Source organism: Aethalodelphis obliquidens, unplaced genomic scaffold, assembly GCF_003676395.1.
Source record: "Aethalodelphis obliquidens isolate GAN/ISIS:26980383/991018 unplaced genomic scaffold, ASM367639v1 scaffold5, whole genome shotgun sequence".
In the NCBI taxonomy this organism is placed as follows: domain Eukaryota; kingdom Metazoa; phylum Chordata; class Mammalia; order Artiodactyla; family Delphinidae; genus Aethalodelphis; species Aethalodelphis obliquidens.
Genome location: NW_020837949.1, coordinates 6,556,155 through 6,577,809, shown reverse-complemented (window position 1 = coordinate 6,577,809; position 21,655 = coordinate 6,556,155). Strand labels below are relative to the sequence as shown.

Sequence of the window (21,655 nt, the reverse complement as noted above, 5' to 3'; positions counted from 1 at the left end):
AGACACCGGAATGAAGGAAGTGAAGAGCGTTTGCGGCGGACTGAAAGAGTCCAGACTTTATTCCCAGAAGTTCAAGGTCCCCCTCTAAACCGACTGGCGTCTAACGGGAATTCTTGGATGCGGCGGGAGAGCCTTTGGAAAACCAGTAGGGCAGCAAAAAGCGGGAGCGGCTGGACTTGGGGAGGGCCGGGCGCAGGTAGGGGGCCGGAAGGGCCTGGAGGGGGAGCGGAGCCGGAGGCGGTGGAAGGGCCCGGCGGCCGGCAGGCATCCCCGGGCGCCCCGCCGGGGTGGAGCGCGGAAGCCCCCGCAGCGCCGCCCTGCGGCCTCTTCGCGAGCGGCGGCAGCGGCGAGTGCGCCCCGCAGGGCTGGCGCTGCGACGGCGAGGACGGCGAGCACGGCCGCGACCGGCCCTGCGCGCCGCACCTCCCGCCCTGCGCCCGCGGCCCGCTCTGTGTGGCCCCCGCGCAGCTGTGCGACGGCGCCGCACACTGTCCCCACGGCTCGGACGGGGACCCCGGCGCCTGCGGTTCGGGGTGGCGCTCGCTAGAGAGCGACTTAGGTCTGGGGGCCGCCGAATCTGAGCGAGTTTTGTCCTCCTTGAATCTTTTCCCGGAAACTCTCTTTGAACGCTCTTGCCCGCCCGCCCAGCCCCGGGGGAGAGAAGAAAGGGCCTTTGTCTTTGCCCGTGTGGAGGGCTGCTTCTGTCCTGAGGGGACTCTGCTGCACTGTGTGTAGGGTCAGAGTGGGCAGAGGGGAGGGGCCCACAAGGCCATGGTGACAGGGCTGGCACAGAGGGCTGCCGCGCCCCTTTTGCCAGAGCCCTGCCCTCTGTGATCTCAGGAGGAGTCTGGGCTGGATGCATCAGAGGGTGGGCAGTGAGTGGCTCTGCCGCAGGCGGTGGGGGGCAGTTTTGGGGGGCTCCCCCCAGCTTCTCCCTACCAGGCCTGGGGGTCCCCTCTGTGTCCCCGCGAGTCAGACCTTCACGGCCTGGCCACCTGGTGGCGGCTGGGCGCTGTCCACAGGCCCCATCTCCTCCCCTGTGGCCTGCCCCTCCTGGACCCCTCACAAAGGTGTCTGAGCCAGGCTGTGTCCCCTGAGGGTTTTGCCTCATACCCCCAGCCCGTGCCTCCGGCTGCCCCGCCCTCCTCTGCAGCCTCCTGCCCCGCTGCGGCAGCCTCTTCCCCTGTGGTTTGGCTCCCCAGCTGTGCCTGAACCCTGAGCGGCTCTGCGATGGGCTCCCCGACTGTCCGCAGGGCGAGGATGAGCTGGGCTGTGATAGGCACACTGTTCCCCTGATGGAGGCCACGGCTGGCGGGGGCCTGGGAGGTGACTCTCACTCCCACCTACCTGTTTTCTCTCCTCTTCCCTTCAGAGGGGCTGCCAGTCCCAGGAGGCCCCAACAGGACAGGGCTTCCCGGCCCAGAATACGCCTACCCGGATGGCCTCTGTCTCGGTTTCCAGCTGGTGAGGGTGGGGAACGGGTGGTGCGGAAGGTAGAGCCACTGTGCCCCCAAAGCGAAAGTCACCCTGACCCCGTTCCCTCCCCAGGTGTGCACCGGGCAGCCTGACTGTGAATTGGCGGGGGAGGCAGGGCCCTCCTGGGAAGAGCAGTGCTGTGAGGCCTGGGGCCCCTGGAGCCCATGGGCGCCGTGCAGCCAGACGTGCGGGCCCGGGGTGCAGGGCTGCAGCCGCCGCTGCTCCCCGCCCAGTCTCCCGGTGCTGCGGCACTGCCCAGGCCCCGAGCACCAGACTCAGGCCTGCTTCACGGCCGCCTGCCCAGGTGCGGGGTCCTGGGCACCAGGAGGCCAGTGGGATGGGCGGGGCCTACAGAGAGCCGGCGGGAGGAAGGCACTGGTCCCCGGCCCAACCTCACGGCCCACCTCCCCACCGGTTGGCCCTTTCTCCTCACAGTGGACAGTGAATGGACCTCCTGGTCTCCCTGGTCCCCATGCTCTGAGCCATGCAGGGGCACCATGGCCCGGCAGTGGCAGTGCCGCCCACCCCGGAACGGGGCTCACACCTGTGCCGTGCTGCCTGGGGCCCCTCCCAGCACCCGCCAGACCAGTGAGTGGAAGGGAGGAGGGCAAGGTGGGTGAAGTGTGGAGGGGCTGCTGGTGGGCGGCTCGTCCCTGAAGGGGACCCACCCTCGATGACCTCTGGTTCGGCTTCATCTCAGGACCCTGCCCTCAGGACGGCTGCCCCAATGTCACCTGCTCCGGGGAGCTGGTGTTCCATCCCTGTGCCCCTTGCCCTTTGACCTGTGATGACATCTCTGGTCAGGCCGAGTGCCCCACTGACCGCCCTGCAGCAGCCCAGGTAAGGGAGCTCTGGGCCTGGGGTACGGCAGGCATGTCTGCCGGGACCGAGCTCTCCACAGAGAAGCCTCGCCCTGGGCCTTCCCTAGGCTGCTGGCGCCCCACGGGGCAGGTGCTGGGTGACGAGGGGTGGTGTGTGTGGCCGCGGCAGTGCCCCTGCCTGGTGGACGGCACCCGCTACTGGCGCGGGCGGCGCGTCGAGGCCGACTGCCGGCTCTGCATCTGCCGAGATGGACGGCCCCGGCGCTGCCGGCCCAGCCCAGACGGTGCTGGTGAGGCCCCCCCGGCCCTTCCTGAGGGGTCTCTGGTCTCCTCCCAGACCAGCCGGCGGAGCACCCTGCCCTGCTGCGGCCCTGACTCTTGGCCCTCCCTCAGTGAACTGTGGCTGGTCATCCTGGTCTCCTGGACCGAGTGCCTGGGCCCCTGTGGGAGCCGCAGCATTCAGTGGTCCTTCCGGAGCGCCAACAATGCCCGCCTCGCTGGCCGAGGTCGCCAGCGCTGGGGCATCCACCACAAGGCTCGCAGCTACTGCACCCGCCAGGGACCTGCGGGGACCTTGACCTCACCTCCAGCTCCCACGTGGGAAGCCGCCTGTGCTCAGGGTGCTTCCCCGGGCACCACGGACCCCAGATAAGGACCCCCGCACTCTGTGCCCCTATTAGTCTAAACACCAGGACTCCCAGCGCATCTTCGGGGATCCCTGGCCTTCTCCTGCATCAGCTTTATGCCCTGAAGGTCCAAAAAGGGGGTGCAGGGGGCCCACAAGTCCAGGGATGGGTATGGGCCCTCTGGTTTGCACCCTGTGCCTCTGGAGGTACCTGGGTGAGGCTTGTAGGCGGAGTAGCCACATCCGCCTGTCCAGTCCCCTCTGGGGCCGCTCCACTGGCATAGCTTCTTCCATACCCCTCGCTTGGGCCAGCTGCCGTTTCTCGGGTTTGGGGTGGGATCAGGGTGACGGGGTGACCAAGTGTCCCCGTTGGCCCAGGACTTTCCAGGTTCTATCACTGAGAGCCCTGAGTCCTGGGAAACCCCTCGCTCCGGGCAAAACAGAATGGGGTGGTTGCCTAGCTGAGCCACTCAGCAGGTGAGGGGCGGCCCTCCCTCCCCAGGTGCCAGCCGAGGCCCCGCGAGGGTCCGCCGAGTCGGGGATCGCTGGCGAGAGGGCCCCTGCAGGGCTGCCCGTGTCTGCACGGCAGCACGTCACGTAGCTCCCACTACTGCCCGCTGGGCACCTGCCCCCAGGCGAGGGGGGAACAGGGGCCCTGGGGCCAGGGCGGCGGGGGCGGGGCGAGGTGTGTAGAGGCCAGGGTCGCAGGTCGGGCCAGGTAGGTGGCCAGTTCAGCACGTCTGGCCTGACTCTTGTGCCCGCAGGACTGGGTTCTGGTGGAGGGATTGGGAGAGTCATGTTGCCACTGTGTCCTGCCTGGTTAGTGGGTCTGCGGGGTAGCAGAGGGGCCCCAAGGGGAGGAGGGTGGCGAGGACTCAGAGCGAGCCACAGGTGACAGCGCCGAGTGGGGGGCACCGGCTACCCAGCCTCAGGGTGATGGGAGCCTGGGTCCTGGTTGCTGGGGAAGGAAGGGGCCCTCGGGTGGGGCTGGGGGGAAGAGCGCTTGCTTGTCTCTGCTCTCCTAAGGCCAGGCCTCAATCTCTGCCCGCCTCCTCTGACCTTTTTGGGGTTTTGCGTCCCCTGTGAGGTCACCCTTGAGGACACTTTCTTTTCTCTGGTTCTGCTGGGCCAGATCTGGTTCCTTCCCTGTTCCCACTAAGAGCAACCATGACAAAGTTGGGCTTTTCAAGAGCATCTTTACTTGGAAACTGAATTATAAATAAAACAGGAAGATACAAAGGCTCAGAAACTGATGTGCCTTTGGGTCCAGATTCCATATCTTAAAAGTACACCCATAGGCTGCTGAGGTTAGGAGAGAGCCCGCACGCACAGTTGTACAGGTGGTTCACTGCATAAATTATGTGGCGAGTGGGGCCTAGGCTCTAGCCTGGAGGACCGCTTCCATCCAGAGATGCCCTTTTCTCGTGCCCACAAGGGTACCCAATTAGCAACAGCAGCCCTGGATTAGGAACTGCAGCCGCTCGGTCCTGGCCCCTGAAGGGGCTTTGGACTGGTGGTTTTATTCTACGTTAAGTATTCAGTGGAAGTGAAAACCCCCAACTCACAACAAGGGAAAGAGGATGGGCTTTTCCAGCTGGGGAGCTGTTCTCAAAGCTCCTGGGAAGTCATGGGCGAGAAAGTGCCCCAGGAAGTGGAGAGAGGTCAGGGAGCTGGGCCAGGGGCTGGTGTGAGCCTGGGTCTCCCCACACAGGAGACAACCCACAGTCCGCCACATGGCCCCTCCAGCCCCAAGCCCCCGGATCGGGGCCCCTCTGATCACCTACATTCTGCCTCCCCCCAGAGGTAAGGGCCACGGGCTATCGTAGGGCGGAGGGGGGATGTTGCCCAAGGGTTGTCCAACCTGGGAGGGCAAACAGGATCGCTGGGCTATACCTCTTGCTTCCATGGGGAGGATGGTTTGCCTAAGCATCTAGACGTCATCCTGGCCTAAGTTGCCTCTGCATCCCTGCCTTTCCTGAACCAGCCTTCTGTCCCTGTTGACACCGCAAGGTCAACTGTGTGGGCCCTTCAAATCCCCCAACTCCCCTCGTGCCTTCCTATCTATGCCCCTAGCAGGCTCCTGCCAGCCTCTGCCCTCCCCCAGCTCCAGCCCCTCTCTCATGCACCCAGATCCCTGCTATTCTCCCCTGGGCCTGGCCCAACGCCCCGAGGGGAGCCTGCATGCTTCGCCCCAGCAGCTGGAGCACCCCACCTGGGCTGCCATCCTAAGGCCTCCCACGGAGGCACCTGGGCAGCAGGGCTGGAGCCCCGTAGAGGAAGCTTATATTCAGTGGCACGCCCAGCCCCCCTACTTGCAGCTGGACCTGCTATGGCCCTGGAACCTCACTGGTGCGTGGGGAGGGGGCAAGGGCTGGGGGAGGAGGTGGCAGACGGTGGATGGAGGTAGCGGTGGCGTTGGAGGTTGGTGAGCTGGGGTAGTGTTCACTCTGACCCCTGTCCCTCCCGCCAGGCATCGTGCTCATTTGACTGATGGGAGGACTGAGGCTCAGCTGGGAGAGGCGATTTATGATGGAACTAGAGCCTGGAGTGGGGGCGTTCTACGTTCTCCTTCCAGTTGCCTCTTTGTCTTTCCTGAGTGTAATTCACTTCCTGGGGTGCACTTGCTTTCTGCTCAGAAACCTTGAAGCGCCCAACACTCAAAACGGATACCAGGATCTGCCAGTAGAGGGCGCGCTAACCCCATTCCCTCTGTTTTTTTCAATTTTCCGTTCTTTTTTCTTTCCTTTCAGTTAATTTTCTTCTTTCTTTTTATTTTCTGTCCCCTGGTCCTCCCCCAATTCCCTCCTTCATTCTTCCTCTCCCCCTGCCCCTTTCTCTTTTGCCTTTTCTCTCTTAGATTTTTTTTTTCTGGAATGTCCACAAATTTGACAAGTGGGCTTTAAAACATTTTTATTGGAGAAAACTAAAAGGGAGGAAATACTCAAGAGAGAGATCCAGGAGACTCAAGTTAGTGTCTACTCCTTCTGAACAGATGAGGCACCACCTCTTCCTCCACGCCCTGCCCTCACTTCTCATCCCCACACCACCCACGGCCTTGTCAACCCCTCCCTGTCACCCCAGGGACCCTGCTCCCTGAGCTCCCATGCAGCCCCACGACCTTCCCAGCCGCGCCCCGAGCTGATGCCTCTCCCAGGTGGGACCCCGGGGGAGAAGTGAATGTGCCTAGGCTGAGCTGTCAATCTCTGTGTCCCCAGGGCCAATGCCTGGTGTGTGTCCCCTGGGCAAGCAGTGGCTGGACAGTCACAGGGCCCTGCTTCCTGTGCAGAGCTCAGTGCCCCAAGAGGGACTGACCAGCCCTCCCACCCTGGCTGCTGCTGCAGAGCACTGAACTCAGGGCGCGTGGCTCTGCTCTGCCAGCCCCGTGACCAGCACGTGACCCCGGGCGAGTGGCGTTCAGTATGGGCCTCTGTTTTCCTGTTTGTAAAATGTTGATTGGTTTGGAAATTCTTTTTTTTTTTTAATTTTTATTTATTTATTTTTGGCTGTGTTGGGTCTTCGTTTCTGTGCGAGGTCTTTCTCCAGTTGTGGCAAGCGGGGGCCACTCTTAATCGCGGTGCGCGGGCCTCTCACTATCGTGGCCTCTCTTGTTGAGGAGCACAGGCTCCTGTGGTCACCCTGGACCCCATGGAGCGAGTGCTTGGCCTCCTGTGGCCCTGCCCGATGCCACCGGCACCGCTTCTGCACCAGGCCTCCCGGCGTTACACCGTCCAGCTTGGCACTGCTGCCCCCACTGGCTTCTGCCCCACCTCCTTGCCCAGGCCCTGAGGCAGAGGAGAAGCCTTGCCTCCTGCTGGGGTGTGACCGTGAGTCCCGTGGAGCCCAGATGTGGCCTCTGCGCCCTGTGGATGCCTGCTGCCTTGCACCAGCCAATCCCCCGCCACTCCTGTGTGGGCGGCCTCCAGAGCCGGACCCCACCCCGGGGCCTGGGGGATTACTGCGAGGGGCCTCGGGCCCAGGGGGCCGCCTGCCAGGCTCTGCCATGCCCAGGTACCTGCTGGCGACGGGGCTGGGTCAAGGGGCAGAGGTGGAAAAGCTGCAGGGAGCATGACGGGGAGAGGGGCCTGGGTGGGCCGGGGTGGGCAACCCACCCAGCTCTCTGCCTATCCTGTCCCCTCCCCCCAGTGACCAACTGCACCGCCATCCAGGGGGCCAAGTCCAGCCCCTGTGGCCCTCCCTGTCCTTGCTCCTGTGACGACCTCGTGGTGAGTCTGGGCTCCTGAGGGTCACTTTGCGGGACGACAAGGTGTGGCTTTGGGGTGTGGCCCCTCTGACCTGGGATTGCCCCACAGTGGTGAGAAGGGGCGGGGTCAGCGCCCATCAGGGTCCCACTTGCTCCAGAGAGAAGTGGGAGCGAGCCTCACCCAGCAGCCCTTGCCTTCCTTACCGCAAACATTTCTCAGTTTAAACGTTTTATGACAGAAGCAGCATAAACACATAGGCAGGGGCAATCATCCCGTTATATCATCGTAAACCCCAGGGGCGTATCGGTGCACAGGCCTTGCCCTCCGTGCGCGCGCGTGTGCGCCTGCGCCTGCGGGGGTGTGGGGCTATCCTCTGAGCGCCCGCCCAGGACCATGGAGAGGGACACAGGCAGGCCGCCGGGGTCTCTGTCCAGCGGCGCCTGCGCGGTGGTGAGGAAGCCGACCCGAATCAAAAATGCTGAGAGAAGGGCTGGGGAGAAGGGACGCGCTTGGAGGCCCTGCTCGGACCTGTCCAGGGAGGTCGGGAGGCTCCCACACGGGGGCAGGACGAGGAGGCGGTGCCTGGTCCCGGCCTCCCCCAGGGAGCCCCAGCGCCTTCCCAAACGCCCCCCTCCCCCTAGCTTTCCAGTCGTCTGCTCCCTACGTTCTAGGAGGTCTGGGAGGTGCCTCGGTCCCCACTCATCCCTCCATGGGGCCTCACTCCATGGAGGCCACTGCGCCCAGGGAAGCTCCTCTCAGGCTCTCCTCTCCCTCCCCCTCCTCCCCTGGAGGAGAAACTCCGGTGGACGCGCGGCGTAAACTGAGTGTAGAACGCAGCAGTTCTGAACTGGAGCCTCGCACCTTCTCCCCTCTGCCCCCCCTCCCCCTCCACTTCATCTTCCGTCCCGGGCGCCCCTTCCCGGTCCCCTCGGCCCTGCTTTCCGCTGACCGGGGCCCTCCCTTGCTGTCCCCCAGCACTGGGTTTGGCACTGCCAGCCAGGCGGTTACTGACCGCCGGGTCAGGTGCTGAGTGCCGACGACGCTGTCTGCGTGCCGCCCAGCCACTGCAGCTGCCTGGGCCTGCTGACCCGGGAGCGGCACCGTCCCGGCGCTCAAGTGGCGAGGCCCGATGGCTGCAACTGCTGGTGACGCGGGCGTGCGGGCAGGATGCAGGGGTGAGGCACCATGTGGGCAGGATGAAGACGCAGGTGTGAAGGCACCGTGTGGGTAGGATGCAGGATGCAGGGACAGGTGCAGGGGTGAGGACAGGACTAGTCCACTTTGTGTCTCGTGCACCTGAGCTCTCCCGGTCTCAGCGGATGCACGCTAGGCTCCCACAAGCCCTGAGGAGTTGTGGCAGGCCCCCCAACCCCTTGTCTGACAGGTGGGGAAACCGAGGCAGCCAGCTCCGCAGTTCTGGGAGACTTCGGAGGGCTGGGCGTGTGCTGTGAGGGGCAAGGGGGCGGCGGTGTGGTGTTTCCTCCCACTGTCTGGCCCCTGTCAGCAGTAGCGACCTGTGATCATTTCCCCATAGGACAGAGTCCGCAGGACACCTGAGAGGGCCCTGAGTGGGTCAGGGAGCAGGGGCTGGAGGCACTAGAGGACGGGGAGGGTGACTGAGACCTCAGAGGGAAATGGGGCCAGGCGGATGGAAGGGAGGGCCGATTGGAGGGGTGTGTGCGGAGGACCCGGCGGGACTGAGCTGCCCTCTCCCTCCTGTGCCTGCGTGCCCCGCCCAGCACCTGCTCAGAGGGCAGGCTGACCTGCACAGACCTGCCTTGCCCAGGTATGCACCCCACTCCGGGGAAGGTGAGGAGAAGCAGCCCAGGGGCGCAGAGAGAGTTGGGTCCAGGGGAGGGATGGCTGCACCCCAATGCCCGCCATTCGCCTCCACAGTGCCTGGAGGCTGGTGCCCGTGGTCAGAGAGGACGGCGTGCTCCCAACCCTGCCGGGGCCAGACGAGGACCCGCTCCAGGGCCTGCACCTGCCCGGTTCCTCAGCATGGAGGGGTTCCGTGCCCTGGGGAGGCGGGGGAGGCAGGGGCCCAGCATCAGAGGGAGACCTGCGCCAGCCCCCCTGAGTGCCCAGGTGAGATGCTCCACTAGGTTGCGCCAATCCCAATAGGCTGGGACCTCTTGGGCCTCCTAGGGCAGCTGGATGATTTTGTCTTCCTGGCACAGTGGATGGAGGCTGGGGCCCATGGGGACCGTGGTCTCCCTGTGACGTTTGCCTGGGGCAGTCCCATCAGAGCCGAGCATGTAGCTGGCCCCCCACTTCTGAGGGAGGCCGGCCCTGCCCTGGGGGCCACAGGCAGAGTCGCCCCTGCCAGGACAGTTCTACTCAATGCACAGGTGAGGGCTTCTGTGGAGCTCTGGGGGGGGTCCCTTGTAAGGCTAGAGATGCTGCCTCTGACCTCTGACACCCCACATACACACTTGCATGTCACTTTCTTCGAGGGACAGCCCTTAGGTCACTCACCCCGTGGAACTGGGGCAGGGTGAAGGTCCGAGCGGGTGGTGGGCATAGCAGGAGGGCTTATCGCCCGACAGTCGGGATCCCCCAGGGTGGACCCCCTCAGCACCCACCCTCTCTGCTTCCCTCCTGCTGTAGACTGTGCAGGTGGCTAGGGTCTCCTCCCCTGTGGGCGGCCCTGCCCCCGCTCCTGCCGGGACCTGTCCCCCGGGGTCGTGTGCCAGCCAGGCTCGACAGGCTGCCAGCCCAGCTGTGGGTGCCCCTTGGCCAGCTGTCCCAGGACGGCCTTTGTGTGTCCCCAGCCCAGTGCCACTGCCAGTACCAGCCCGGAGCCATGGGTCAGTGCCTCCCCTCCCCCTCCCAATGGCCCCCTGAGCATGGCAGCACCCGCCTGCCTGGCCCCTGCCGCTCTGCCCACAGGGGCCAACCTGGGGCTGTGGGATGGGAATGGGCAACTCCTGCATCCTTGGGCTGGTCCAGGTTGGGGCTTCCATCTCCTGCGTCCAGGATCCCGGTCCCCATGGGGTGGAGTCTGGTAGGGAGGGAGGGAGGGAGGGAGGGAGGGAGGAAGCAGGAGGGTACGAGGAGGGATTGATGGGGCTGAGCCATCTGAAGTGTCCGCCCCCACTCCTGTGTCCTCAGGGATCCCTGAGAACCAGAGCCGGTCCGCAGAGTCTGGGCTCAGCTCCTGGGAGAGCCTGGAGCCCGGGGAGGTGGCGACTGGACCGTGTGACAACTGGTGAGCCGGAAGGGTGAGCCAGGGAGGGGGTGGACTGCCAGCTGGGCAGTAGGGCCCTCGGGGAAGCGGGCAGGGCCCTGTCTTCTGAAGCCGCCTTCCTTGTCCCTAGCACCTGTGTGGCCGGCATCCTGCAGTGCTGGGAGGTGCGGGGCTCCTGGGGCCCCTGGGAGGACGGCAGTGTTTCGTGTAGAGGAGGGGAGCAGCTGTGCTCCCGGCGCTGCGCCCGGCCACCCTGCCCCAGACCGCCCGCCTGAGCCGCATCTGCTGCACCGAGGTCTGCAGAGGTGAGTCCCAGCCCAGGCTCTGCCCTGGACACTCCGACTGAGCTGATTCCCACTTTGGCCTTTGACCCTGACTCACAGGTGCCTTTTGACCTCTCCCACGCCATCCCCACAGGCTGCGCCTTACCCAGGCCAGTGATGGGCAAGTGAAGGAGGAAGGAGGTAGACTCGGGCTGTGCTGAGGTGTGGGGGGACCGCAGGAGCGGGCGTGGCACGGGCCCAGAGGGGCAGGCTCGGGAGCGTGTTGTTGGCCTGTCTGGGGGTGGGCGCCAGGGTGAGCAGAGGCAGGCCGCGGGGTGGGCACAGGAGGCAGCGAGGGCAGCGGGGCCGGAGCTGGGCACTGACGGAGGTGCTGCCTCAGAGGCAGGCTGCCCGGCTGGGCGTCTGCACCGGGAGTGCCAGCCTGGCGAGGGCTGCCCCTTCTCCTGCGCCCACATCACTCGGCAGGTGGGCTGCTTCTCCGCTGGCTGCGAGGAGGGCCGTCACTGCCCCGAAGGCACCTTCCTGCACCGTTTGGCCTGTGTCCCGGTTAGAACTCACCCTGCCTGGAACCCACGCCTCTCCCCTTCCCTGTCAGCTCTCACCTCTGCAGACCCTGTGGCCTCTGGCAGCCTCTAAGCCTCCTGACTTAGAGCTGGTGACACTGAACCCCAGGGAGGGGAAGGGACACACCAAGTCAGGAGACAGTTACTGGCAGAGTTAGACTCAGACTCAGGTGTCCTGGTTCCTGGCTGAGGCCCTTTCCTCCTCCCTCGCTCCTCGCTCCCCACTCCCCCGTCCCATCCTAGAAGGGCCTCTGTGGACCCTGCCGTGTCCTGGCTAAGTGCTCTGTACAGGAAGGTGCCTGGCCATCTCCGATCAGGCCCATAGCCATGCATCGCTCACGTTCATACCCCTGACACAGGTGAACAGTCCCACTCGCTGCCGGAAATGCTCTCCTAGGGCCCAGGACCTCACCCCTGCCCCCTACCGTCCTCCCCTACCTGCTTCCTTCTCCCCACGCGCCTTCCGAGGATGTGCACAGATGCGGAGAGCTGGCACCCGGCAGGTGGCTCCAGCCTGTGCCACTGCACTTTCTCCTGCGCTCCCCGCAGCAGTGCTCCTGTGTGCTGACTGCCTCGCTGCTGCAGGAGCTGCGAGCTGCCGGCGCTGACCCGGGGGCTCACCTGTCCATTCTGGGAGAGGGGGGTCAGCCCCTTGGGCCTGGAGATGAGTTGGGCTCAGGTCAGACCCTCCATACAGGCTGCAGCAACTGGTTTGGACCGTGGAGAGCCAGGGAGCTGCATGGGGTTCGGGGCCTGGCACTGGCAGGTGCTCCAGGGATTGGCAGATGGGAGGCAGAGGGGCAGAGACAGAGGGCAGCTAGGGCAGGAGGTGGGCAAGACCCACTGTGCCTGGGGGCAGCTACAAGCGGACATAAAGCCACAGCTGGGCCTGTGGCTGCCAAGTGGGAGAACTGTGACGGCTTGGGGGCGGGGGGCCGGGGAGGAGCTGCAGGAGGAGGGGCCCCCTGCCCACCCCCACGCCTCCTTCCCTCCGTGACGTCCAAGATGAACCCCTCTCCTGCAGACCTGCGGTGCTCGGGGCCTTGACAGCTCTCGCATTCTGACTCGTGGCCGCTCACCCATGCCCTGGCTGAGCACCACACGCGTGCAGCTGCTGTGGGCCCTGCACGGTGCTGGCACCAGGATGACGAAATGATTGCCACACAGCCCTGTCCTCGTCTCCCCTTCTGCACGGGGGCTGCTGGAGCAGGCTGGAGGCTGCATTCCCCCAGAGCAGTGTAACTACCAGCACATCTCAGGAGAAGGAGCTGGGGTGACCCTGGCCCCCGGGGACCACCTGCAGCTGGGCTGCAAAGAGTGGTGAGTGTTGGGGGCGGGGAAGGTGGCACCAGAGCGCTGGGACCAGAGAGTGGAACAGGGACGGGGAGGGGTTCCCCAGGGCAGCCGCGCAGAGAAGGCCAAGCTAAGCCCCACGGGCCCGGTCCCAGCTTCCTCTTGCTCCAAATGAGCCCAGAGCCCAGGTTACCCCTACATGAGCTCCCTGCCCACGGCGTGGGGCTGGGTCCTGCCTCCTGAGCCCACCCTGACTGCCCCCTCCCACAGTGAGTGCCTTCATGGGGCGCTGCAGCGCACCAGCCGGGGCTGTCAAGGTAACTCGGGACCAGGGGGACCAACTGTCCCCGTTTGCCCAGGGTGGAGGGGTGGGTTTCCGGGACTTGGAACTTTCATTTCTAGGACAAGGACGGTCCCAGACAAACCAGGATGGTTGGTCACCCTGCCCTGGCCCCCTACACCTCCCTCAGCCTCTCCTGTTTCCGGACCTTCCTGGTCACAAGCTGAGCCCCTCCCTCCCTATCTACTGTGGTCTCTGGGTCTGGGGTAGGGTCCCGGGAAGGATGCTTACGTGCCGCCCTAGGTCTTCTGCCTCTGAGCCGCTGGTCCGAGTGGTCACCCTGCGGGCCCTGCCTCCAGGACTGCCCTAGAGGAGCACTGACCCGGGGACCCAGCTGGCCTCTCCCCCACCTCGGTCCCCACGCTGGCTTCAGAGCAGCACCGCCGCCGCCTCTGTTTGGACCCCGAGACGGGGAGGCCATGGGCCGGGGATCCAGACCTCTGCACCGTGCCACTCAGCCAGCAGCGTCTCTGCCCAGACCTGGGAGCCTGCCAAGGTGATGGGAGGGGCGGAGGCCACAGGGGGAGGGGCCTGGAATGCGGTGGAGTCGGGCCTGGCCAGGTAGGGCTGGGCCGCGTTGTTCACGTCAGCGTCCCAGCAGTTAGCTGGCCTGCTCACCCTCCGGCTAGTCCCCAGGGCCTGCTGGATCTGAGGCTGGAGGGTCAGCAGCTAGAAGGTGAGGAAGGGGGCTCAGCTGGAGGCAGGAGGCAGGCCTTGGGACCGACTTCCGCTTCTTCTCCCCAGGTTGATGCCAGTGGAGTCCTTGGGGGGCCTGGAGCCACTGCCAGGTACCCTGCAGTGGGGGGGTTCCAGCTGCGCTGGAGGAGGCTGCCAGGGGCCATGGGCTCAGACTGAGAGCTGCACCATGGGGCCTTGCCCAGGTAGCCGGCTCCAGCAGCGGAGGAGGGGCCAGGGGTATGGCACCTGAGGGGGATGCTGCCTCTGGCCCTGGAGGTGCCCAGGGAAGGCTCGGGACTCACGAAGTCCCGACACAGACTCCTACCTTCTGGTCCGCAGGAGAGAGCTGCGAGGCCCAGGACCCCGTGCCCACCCTGGACCGTGCCGACCACTGCCCAAGAAGCTGTGCAGACCTCTGGGTCCGCGTGCAGTGTCTGCAGGGACGGCGCCACCCAGGTGGCGGGCAGACGGCTGGGCCGTGAGTTATAGGGCAGCCGAGTGGATCTCTGAGTCACTTTCAGCAACCGGCTGGGGGTCCTGCCCGAGTGAGCCTTAGTCAAGACAGGCTGCGTCCTAAGGATGCTCTCAGGAAGCCTCAAAGTTTCCCAGGGGGTCTTCCCTGGTGGCGCAGTGGTTGAGAGTCCGCCTGCCGATGCAGGGGACAAGGGTTCGTGCCCCAGTCCAGGAAGATCCCACATGCCGCGGAGCGGCTGGGCCCGTGAGCCATGGCCGCTGAGCCTGCGCGTCCGGAGCCTCTGCTCCGCAACGGGAGAGGCCACAACAGTGAGAGGCCCGCGTACCGCAAAAAAAAAAAAAAAAGTTTCCCAGGGTGGTGCCCACACCCAGGGCAGGTGGAGAACAGGTCGTGTGGGGGGAGGGGCGGGAGGAAGGGCGCTCCAGGGCTGCCTGAGGCTTTGGACTCCAGCTGGCTAACAGAGGGATCCGTCATGTGCGCCCGCCCCAGCCCCGCTCTCCCAGGCTGCCGCTGTCCCCCTGGCCAGCTGGTACAGGATGGGCGCCGTGTGCCCATGTCTTCTTGCCGCTGTGGCCTCCCCAGCCCCAGTGCTTCATGGGTGCTGGCTCCGGCCAAGGCGGGTGGCTGGACTGCAAAAGCTGGTGTGGCTGCCGGCCGGCGGCCAGGCAGGGACACGGGGAGCTCTGGGTGGGAGGCTCGGGCCAGGTCAGGGTTATGGGCCTTGCTGGGGAACAGAGGCTCTGTTCACCCTGGCTCTCAAGGGTCTGAGCCCTTTCTGCACACCGCTGGCACAGCACCTGTGTTAACGGGTCCCTGATGTGCCGCCCCCATGAGTGTCCAGCCCTCGGGCCTTGGTCAGCCTGGAGCAGCTGCAAGGAAGGTCCTGCGGGGGCACCGTGCCAGGCCCAGGACACGGAGCAACGGCAGGAACATAACCTGCAGCCCTGCCCCGGTGAGCACCCAGGGCGCTGGGTGCCTGCTCTTCCCTGCCGTGCTGCCGAGCCCAGGGCCCGTCCCGGCTGATCGCCACGGCCGGCGGAGGGTCCCGAGGCAGCCCCCTCCCTGGGACACCACCTCACTCTCTGCGCTCCCCCCAGAGCGCCCACCTGGCCAGGTACTCAGCCCCTGTGCGACCTCGTGCCCGCGCCTGTGCTCGCATCTGCAGCCTGGCACCCTCTGCATGCAGGAGCCCTGCCAGCTTGGCTGTGACTGCCCTGGAGGGCAGGTGGGTGTGGGCACCATGCCCTGACTCTCCCGTGAGGGAGCAGGCAAGTGGGGGGAAGGGGGGATGGTCCAAGTGTAACCGGAGCCTGCCCCGCCCCGGCAGCTGCTGCGCTATGGCACGTGTGTGCGCCCAGCTCTCTGCCCTGGGGCCTCAGCTTGACTCCTGAAGAGCAGGGCTGGGAGCTGACCCCAGGGACTCTGCTCACCCAGAACTGCACCCGCTGGTGAGGGCTGGGGGCGTGGGTGGGGATGGAGGGCGGGGCTGCTGAGAACGGGGGTGGGGAGGAAGGCGTGGCAGGCATCTGAACAAGAGCAGTGTCTTCCCAGTGTCGGCCAAGGCGGAGCCTTCAGCTGACCCGTCGCTGGCTGTCGGGGTGAGATGTGGGCTGCCCACATCCCTGCTGGTCCCTCCAAAGCCAAGGCCAGGCTGGCCCTGATAAGGGGAGAGGGGCCTGCATGTCCTAGGCGGTGCTACCTCCACTTACCAAGCTGGGCGCCACTAGTATTTGGGAGGGTGGATAGAGCAGAGAGGTATATTCGGAAACCCAGAAGTCTGGAGGCTGCTGGAGCCGAGTGGGCAGCGCTGGGGACAGGAGCAGGGACCCAAGGGTGCCCAGTGTGGGAGGGGGGAGAATCGAGGCTGCACCCAGGGCTGACCCGAGTGGTGGGCTCGGTGGTCTTCCCTGGCAGAGTGCCCCCCCCCGGAGAAATGTGGCAGCAGGTGGCCCCCGGGGAGCTGGGGCCCTGTGAGCAGACGTGCCGGGAGCCCAACGCCACGGAGACTCAGGGCAGCTGCAGTGCGGGGCAGGCACCGGGGGACCCTGGTGCGTGCACACCACTGCGAGTGCTGGCACCAGGGGCGCCCCCGCCCGGTGACACCACAGCCCTCCACGCGCCCTAGCGGTACGCGGGCCTCTCACTGTTGTGGCCTCTCCCGTTGCGGAGCACAGGCTCCGGACGCGCAGGCTCAGCGGCCATGGCTCACGGGCCCAGCCGCTCCGCGGCATGTGGGATCTTCCCGGACCGGGGCACGAACCCGTGTCCCCTGCAACGGCAGGCGGACTCCCAACCACTGCGCCACCAGGGAAGCCCCCAATCATTCATTCTTAATCACATATATCCCTCAATGGGGAACGACTGTCAGAAATATTGAGGAAAGGAAATGTGTAAAAGGATTGAAATTCCTGATGATAAAGCAGCTATTATAATTTGATTGTCCACATGATTTCTGTCCTCGCAGATAGGTTACACTTGCTATGCACTTGTGCATTCAACTGCTGACTAGAACATCAATTTGAATATCACTTAGATACTTAAAATCATCATGTCCCAAACTGCTCATCATCGTCCCACAACTCCGCTCCTTCTAGTTACTCTACTTATGTAATCCCTGTTTTATCCACCCTCAAAGTCTGTGGAGCCAGAAAAAGCAGTTGGCCAGAAGCCACACTGCTGAGCTAAGCATTTGGGACAACACTTTTATTATTTTTTTTAACATCTTTATTGGAGTATAATTGCTTTACAGTGTTGTGTTAGTTTCTGCTGTATAACAAAGTGAACCAGCTATATGTATACATATATCCCCATATCCCCTCCCTCTTGAGCCTCCCTCCCACCCTCCCTATTCCACCCCTCTAGGTGGTCACAAAGCACCGAGCTGATCTCCCTGTGCTGTGCGGCTGCTTCCCACCAGCTATCTATTTCACATTTGGTAGTGTATATATGTCAATGCCACTCTCTCACTTCCCATCTTACCCTTCCCTCTCCCTGTGTCCTCAAGTCCATTCTCTAGGTCTGCGTCTTTATTCCTGTCCTGCCCCTAGGTTCTTCAGAACCTTTTTTTTTTTTTTAGATTCCATATATATGTGTTAGCATACGGTATTTGTTTTTCTCTTTCCGACTTACTTCACTCTGTATGGCAGATTCTAGGTCCATCCACCTCACTACAAATAACTCAATTTTGTTTCTTTTTATGGCTGAGTAATATTCCATTGTATATATGTGCCACATCTTCTTCATCCATTCATCTGTCGATGGACACTTAGGTTGCTTCCATGTCCTGGCTATTGTAAACAGTGTTGCAATGAACATTGTGGTACATGACTCTTTTTGAGTTCTGGTTTTCTCAGGGTATATGCCCAGTAGTGGGATTGCTGGGTCATATGGTAGTTCTAATTTTAGATTTTTAAGGAACCTCCAATACTGTTCTCCATGGTGTCTGTATCAATTTACATTCCCACCAACAGTGCAAGAGGGTTCCCTTTTCTCCACACTCTCTCCAGCATTTATTGTTTGTAGATTTTTTGATGATGGCCATTCTGACCTGTGTGAGGTGAAACCTCATTGTAGTTTTGATTTGCATTTCTCTAATGATTAGTGATGTTGAGCATCCTTTCATGTGTTTGTTGGCAATGTGTATATCTTCTTTGGAGAAATGTCTATTTAGGTCTTCTGCCCATTTTTGGGTTGGGTTGTTTGTTTTTTTGTTATTGAGCTGCTTGTATATTTTGGAGATTAATCCTTTGTCAGTTGCTTCGTTTGCAAATATTTTCTCCCATTCTGAGGGTTGTCTTTTCATCTTGTTTACGGTTTCCTTTGCTGTGCAAAAGTGGGACAACACTTTTATGATAGTCATTTCCTTACTTTCTGTAGTTTTACCCCTATGTATACATAATGGGAGGGCCACAAGGAAACTTTCTGGAGTTCTGGAAATTTTTTATATATGATCTGGGTGTTGACTACATGGTACACATGTAAAAATACATTGAGCTGTACACTTAAGATTTCTGCACTTTACTGTCCATTATTTGTATTATTATTATACACATTACATCCATATATATTACAAGTGAAACAACACATTGTTACTATTACTTTATAAAATTTTACAACTTTTAAAGAAGATGAGAGAAGAATGGAGAGTAAATATATGTATTTAGAGTTTGGTTTTCTCTCTTCTATCTTTTCCCCTTTATATTCACCTTCTACTCTTCAGTAACTAAAGTGCAATTTGCCCACACCAGTCACCAGCTAAAAACTTACTTCCAGCCCTTAAAGGCAGCACACAATGCCTTCCACATCCATCCCACGTGTCTCTCCAGCGTCATTTCCCACCACTTCCTGTCTTACACACCTTCCCTACACACACTGTTTGCTCACCTCCCTGGCTTTGCCGAGGTTGTTTCTCATGCACAATTGCTCTTCCTAGCAACACTCCTCTTCTCCTCCCGTTTTAGTTGGCTCAGGTTGCCATAACAAAATACCATAGACCAGGTGACTTAAACAACAGAAATTTATCTTCTCACTGTTCTGGAGGCTGGAAGTCCAAGATCAAGGTGCCAGTATGGTTGGGTTCTGGTGAGAACTTTATTCCTGGCTTACAGACAGCTACCTTCTCTTTGTGTCCTTACATGGCAGAGAGAGAGGGCAAGCTCTCTGGTGTCTTGTCTTATAAGGACACTGATCCCATCATGAGAGCCCCACCCTCATGATCTCATCTAAACCTAATTACCTCCCAAAGGCTCCACATCTAAACACCATCACATAGGGGTTAACACATGAATTTGGAGGGGACACCATAGCACCTTCTTTACGTGGCTAACTCCTACCTCTTGTTTTAATTCAACTCAGGCAGCATTTCCTCAGGAAATCCTTTACTAACTACCCCATATCGTCCCACCACCGCACCCTAAGGTGACAAAGTGTGCTTTAATAGAGTCTTGTGTTTACGTCTTTCGTTGCACTGTCTCTTCATTTTGTAGTTAATGTTTACCGTCTGTTTCCTCAATAGATTACGAATTCCTTGGAGGCAAAGTTTCTGTTTAACTCAACTGCGCATTCCCAAACCTTTGCACAATGCCTGGCAACATGACAGGCAACCAATGATGTTTTTTGAATGAATGCTACAAAAAGTATTTACCTCCTTGAGTAGATACAGTCTGGAATCTTCAAGGTTGACATTCGCCCTAAAAATGCGAGGGAATAGACGCAAGCACGAGCAATCTTATAGCCCAATCAGAGTACTCTGCCCTTCCTATAGGGCCTGGGAGAGCGTCGTGGGTACGCTACCTAGTAACCATCGCCGGGGGAGGGAGGCGGGAAGGGCGGAGAGCTAGCTGCTTCGTCCAATCGGGACCCCGTATTCCCGGAGCAATAGCAGCCTTGGGAGCCGCTTACCGAGCCTGGACCGCGCTTCCCATGATGCGCCGCCGCCTCGGGCTAGGCTGCTGCCGTAAAGCGGCTCGCTCGGCGCGACGCGAGTACCAGCTGCGCGCCTCTCCAGGCTCCGCGAGCGCCGCCGCCCCCTCTGACCAGGGACAGCCGGTTCCGGGCCGCGCTCCCTCCCCGCCGGGGCGCCCTCCCCTCCGGGGGTCCCGGTCCCCAAGGTGGTCGCGGCTACGGCGTTCTCAGGCCAGGCCGCGGGGGGAGGGGGCGGCCTGGAGGCCGTGGCGGGGTCAGCACGGGCCACCGAAAGCAGGGCCATGGAGCCCAGGGAGTCGGGGAAGGTAGGCCTGGAAGGGCCCTGGGGCCGCCCACTCCCCTCCCGTAGATCCCTGATCTGGGCGAGGCGGGCGGTACGGGCGGAGTCCTCGCAGATGAGCCAGCCTTGCAGGGAAGGACTCGCCCGCTCGCCCGCTTCTTCCTCTGCACTTCGGCGGCCGACTCCGGGCGAGTCCCGCGCAGCCTTCCGCTCCCTCCCCACGCGGCTGGCCTAGCAGCCCTCCGCCGAGCCCGCCCGGTTGACGCTGGGTGGGTGACCCGCTCAGTGTAGTAGTGCGAAAGTGCTTCCTATTTTCCCACACCACCACTGGCGTTTGGAAGAGGCCCAGCGTGTTTTAAGGCCTTGAGGCTGGATCGGACCCCACTGGGAGCCAGGCATAGGGATCACCGAGAGGCAGGATGAGGGCTTGGCCCTGCCTGGATCCCCCTTCCCAAGAAAGGGCTGAGAAGAAAAAGACAAGGCATCTGGCACATTTCTTGCCGATTTCTGTTTCTAGCTTATCTACTTCGTGGAGTTTTTGAGTATTGCTTAGAAGCATATTTCATAAACTTGCTTCAGGCTTTGAGCAAGAGGCTGTGAATTGGAAGAAAAGGTGGGGAAAAGTGCTTGAAGGTAGAGTTAAGTGGGTTTGACAGGATTGCTAGAGCTCGGAGTCAGTGTCAGCAAAGACGAGCGTGGTCGCACGCACTTGATTCGGAGACATTGGCAGCCTTTGGGGACCGAGATCTTTCTGGATATTATTTGATACCAGTTCTTGAGGATTGTTTCTTCTTTGGCACAAAGGGAACCTCCTCAACAAACTTTTCGAGTGCATACTGAGTCTCTCCTTTAAAAAAAATTGCTCATTTAATAAACATTTGTGATCCGTGATTTAAGTTGATGGAAATGCTGGAAGTACATATGAAATGACTACTTTCCTCCAGGAGCTTTCCCGCAGTTTTCACTTCAATAACATGGACAAGCCTGGAAGGGTTGTCCAACAGACAAAGACAGAAAAGATAGTGAGGTTATTTTGATGCTGTACTTTTTCCTGGAAAGACTGGGAAGGACTCTGAATTACAAAAGAAGTTACTCCTTGCTTAATCATCTCTTCCGTACTCCATCCTCTCCACAAGTTACCGTGATGCATTTTCCAGATGAAACAACCTATAAACAGTCCAAGACAATAAAGCTCAACAGAACGTAACCAGAGAAAGATTGAAGGTGAACTGCATGCCAGCCTCATGCTAAGCACTTTAGGGGATACCAGAAAAGTAAAGGAAATGGCTCACACCCTCAGGTAATATCCTGAGGTTTAGTTTAGACTGAACCTGAATTTGGACAGAGGGGGAGCAAAATGCAGTAGAAGAAGGGCTATACACAATTGGCACTGAAAAGTGGAATTAGTGATTTGAGGTTGATTTCAAGGTATTCTGTTCAGTTGTAGGATTTCTTAGCCTTTGGTGTGAGAAGAGTGAAATACAGATATTTGGGGAGGTGGAGGAGAAATTTTATGTCCTTTTCAGGCCCAACCACTAATTGAAAACACTGGGGACTGGAAATTTCACCCTTGATTCTGATCGTGATTGTAAGGTGTCTCAAAAGGACACCCTTCCCAGGTACATCAGTTTTTTAACCTAGGGAATGAGGATGTTATCCAAAGATGAAATAAAGTAATTGCAAAACAAACTAGCAGTGTAAGAGGTATTGCAGATGAGTGACAATAACTAAGGCCTGGGTGCAATAGCTGTGCTGTTCTAAAGTTCCATTCTGAATATCACTTTTTTCTCTCAAAGCTGGAAGACTGGGGGGTCCACCTGAGGTAGTAGCTTGGTGTATTATTAGAATCTTCCTTAGATGCTATTTTGTGATATTTATTAACTAAAAGCAGTCTTAGCCTATTGGATTAAGTGTGGGGTATCTTGCTTGCCATTGGCAGAATAATGGATAGAGGACAAGGACCTTTCCCCATCACTCTAACCCGTTATCGTGTTTTATTTTCTT

The 21,655-nt window shown here is 60.7% G+C and overlaps 2 protein-coding genes across 9 annotated transcripts in view; both read left to right on the top strand.

The window, feature by feature from the left end:
- SSPO (SCO-spondin) overlaps nt 1-16,072 on the top strand; it is a 30,101-nt gene extending 14,029 nt beyond the window's left edge. Inside the window, 47 exon segments of the mRNA XM_027102750.1 lie at nt 311-526; nt 1,373-1,464; nt 1,549-1,780; nt 1,912-2,064; nt 2,177-2,296; nt 2,299-2,316; nt 2,405-2,587; nt 2,691-2,714; nt 2,717-2,851; nt 3,425-3,487; nt 3,490-3,557; nt 3,687-3,745; nt 4,637-4,725; nt 5,053-5,325; nt 6,138-6,179; nt 6,182-6,339; nt 6,503-6,749; nt 6,752-6,768; nt 6,810-6,930; nt 7,066-7,145; nt 8,100-8,269; nt 8,864-8,910; nt 9,021-9,212; nt 9,305-9,475; nt 9,735-9,857; nt 9,860-9,934; nt 10,239-10,335; nt 10,445-10,578; nt 10,581-10,619; nt 10,978-11,144; nt 11,711-11,905; nt 12,186-12,277; nt 12,329-12,481; nt 12,725-12,771; nt 13,038-13,086; nt 13,088-13,290; nt 13,539-13,598; nt 13,601-13,675; nt 13,815-13,928; nt 14,451-14,564; nt 14,567-14,588; nt 14,742-14,899; nt 15,045-15,172; nt 15,275-15,302; nt 15,305-15,395; nt 15,499-15,545; nt 15,864-16,072. Of these exon segments, the coding sequence (XP_026958551.1) occupies nt 311-526; nt 1,373-1,464; nt 1,549-1,780; nt 1,912-2,064; nt 2,177-2,296; nt 2,299-2,316; nt 2,405-2,587; nt 2,691-2,714; nt 2,717-2,851; nt 3,425-3,487; nt 3,490-3,557; nt 3,687-3,745; nt 4,637-4,725; nt 5,053-5,325; nt 6,138-6,179; nt 6,182-6,339; nt 6,503-6,749; nt 6,752-6,768; nt 6,810-6,930; nt 7,066-7,145; nt 8,100-8,269; nt 8,864-8,910; nt 9,021-9,212; nt 9,305-9,475; nt 9,735-9,857; nt 9,860-9,934; nt 10,239-10,335; nt 10,445-10,578; nt 10,581-10,619; nt 10,978-11,144; nt 11,711-11,905; nt 12,186-12,277; nt 12,329-12,481; nt 12,725-12,771; nt 13,038-13,086; nt 13,088-13,290; nt 13,539-13,598; nt 13,601-13,675; nt 13,815-13,928; nt 14,451-14,564; nt 14,567-14,588; nt 14,742-14,899; nt 15,045-15,172; nt 15,275-15,302; nt 15,305-15,395; nt 15,499-15,545; nt 15,864-16,072 (5,390 nt within the window).
- A 3,387-nt stretch (nt 16,073-19,459) lies between these two features.
- Nucleotides 19,460-21,655, top strand: part of ZNF862 (zinc finger protein 862) — a 32,324-nt gene continuing 30,128 nt past the window's right edge. For 5 of the 8 annotated variants that reach the window (XR_003431833.1, XM_027101549.1, XM_027101543.1 and 2 more), the window contains exon 1: nt 19,460-19,676. Coding sequence is in view for 4 of the 8 variants with exons in the window: in XM_027101549.1 (XP_026957350.1) it covers nt 19,653-19,676 (24 nt within the window). In the remaining 4 variants the exon portion in view is untranslated. Of the gene's footprint in view, nt 20,952-21,655 lie in introns of all 8 variants that reach the window. The other 3 variants (XM_027101544.1, XM_027101548.1, XM_027101547.1) reach the window with 3 other exon arrangements.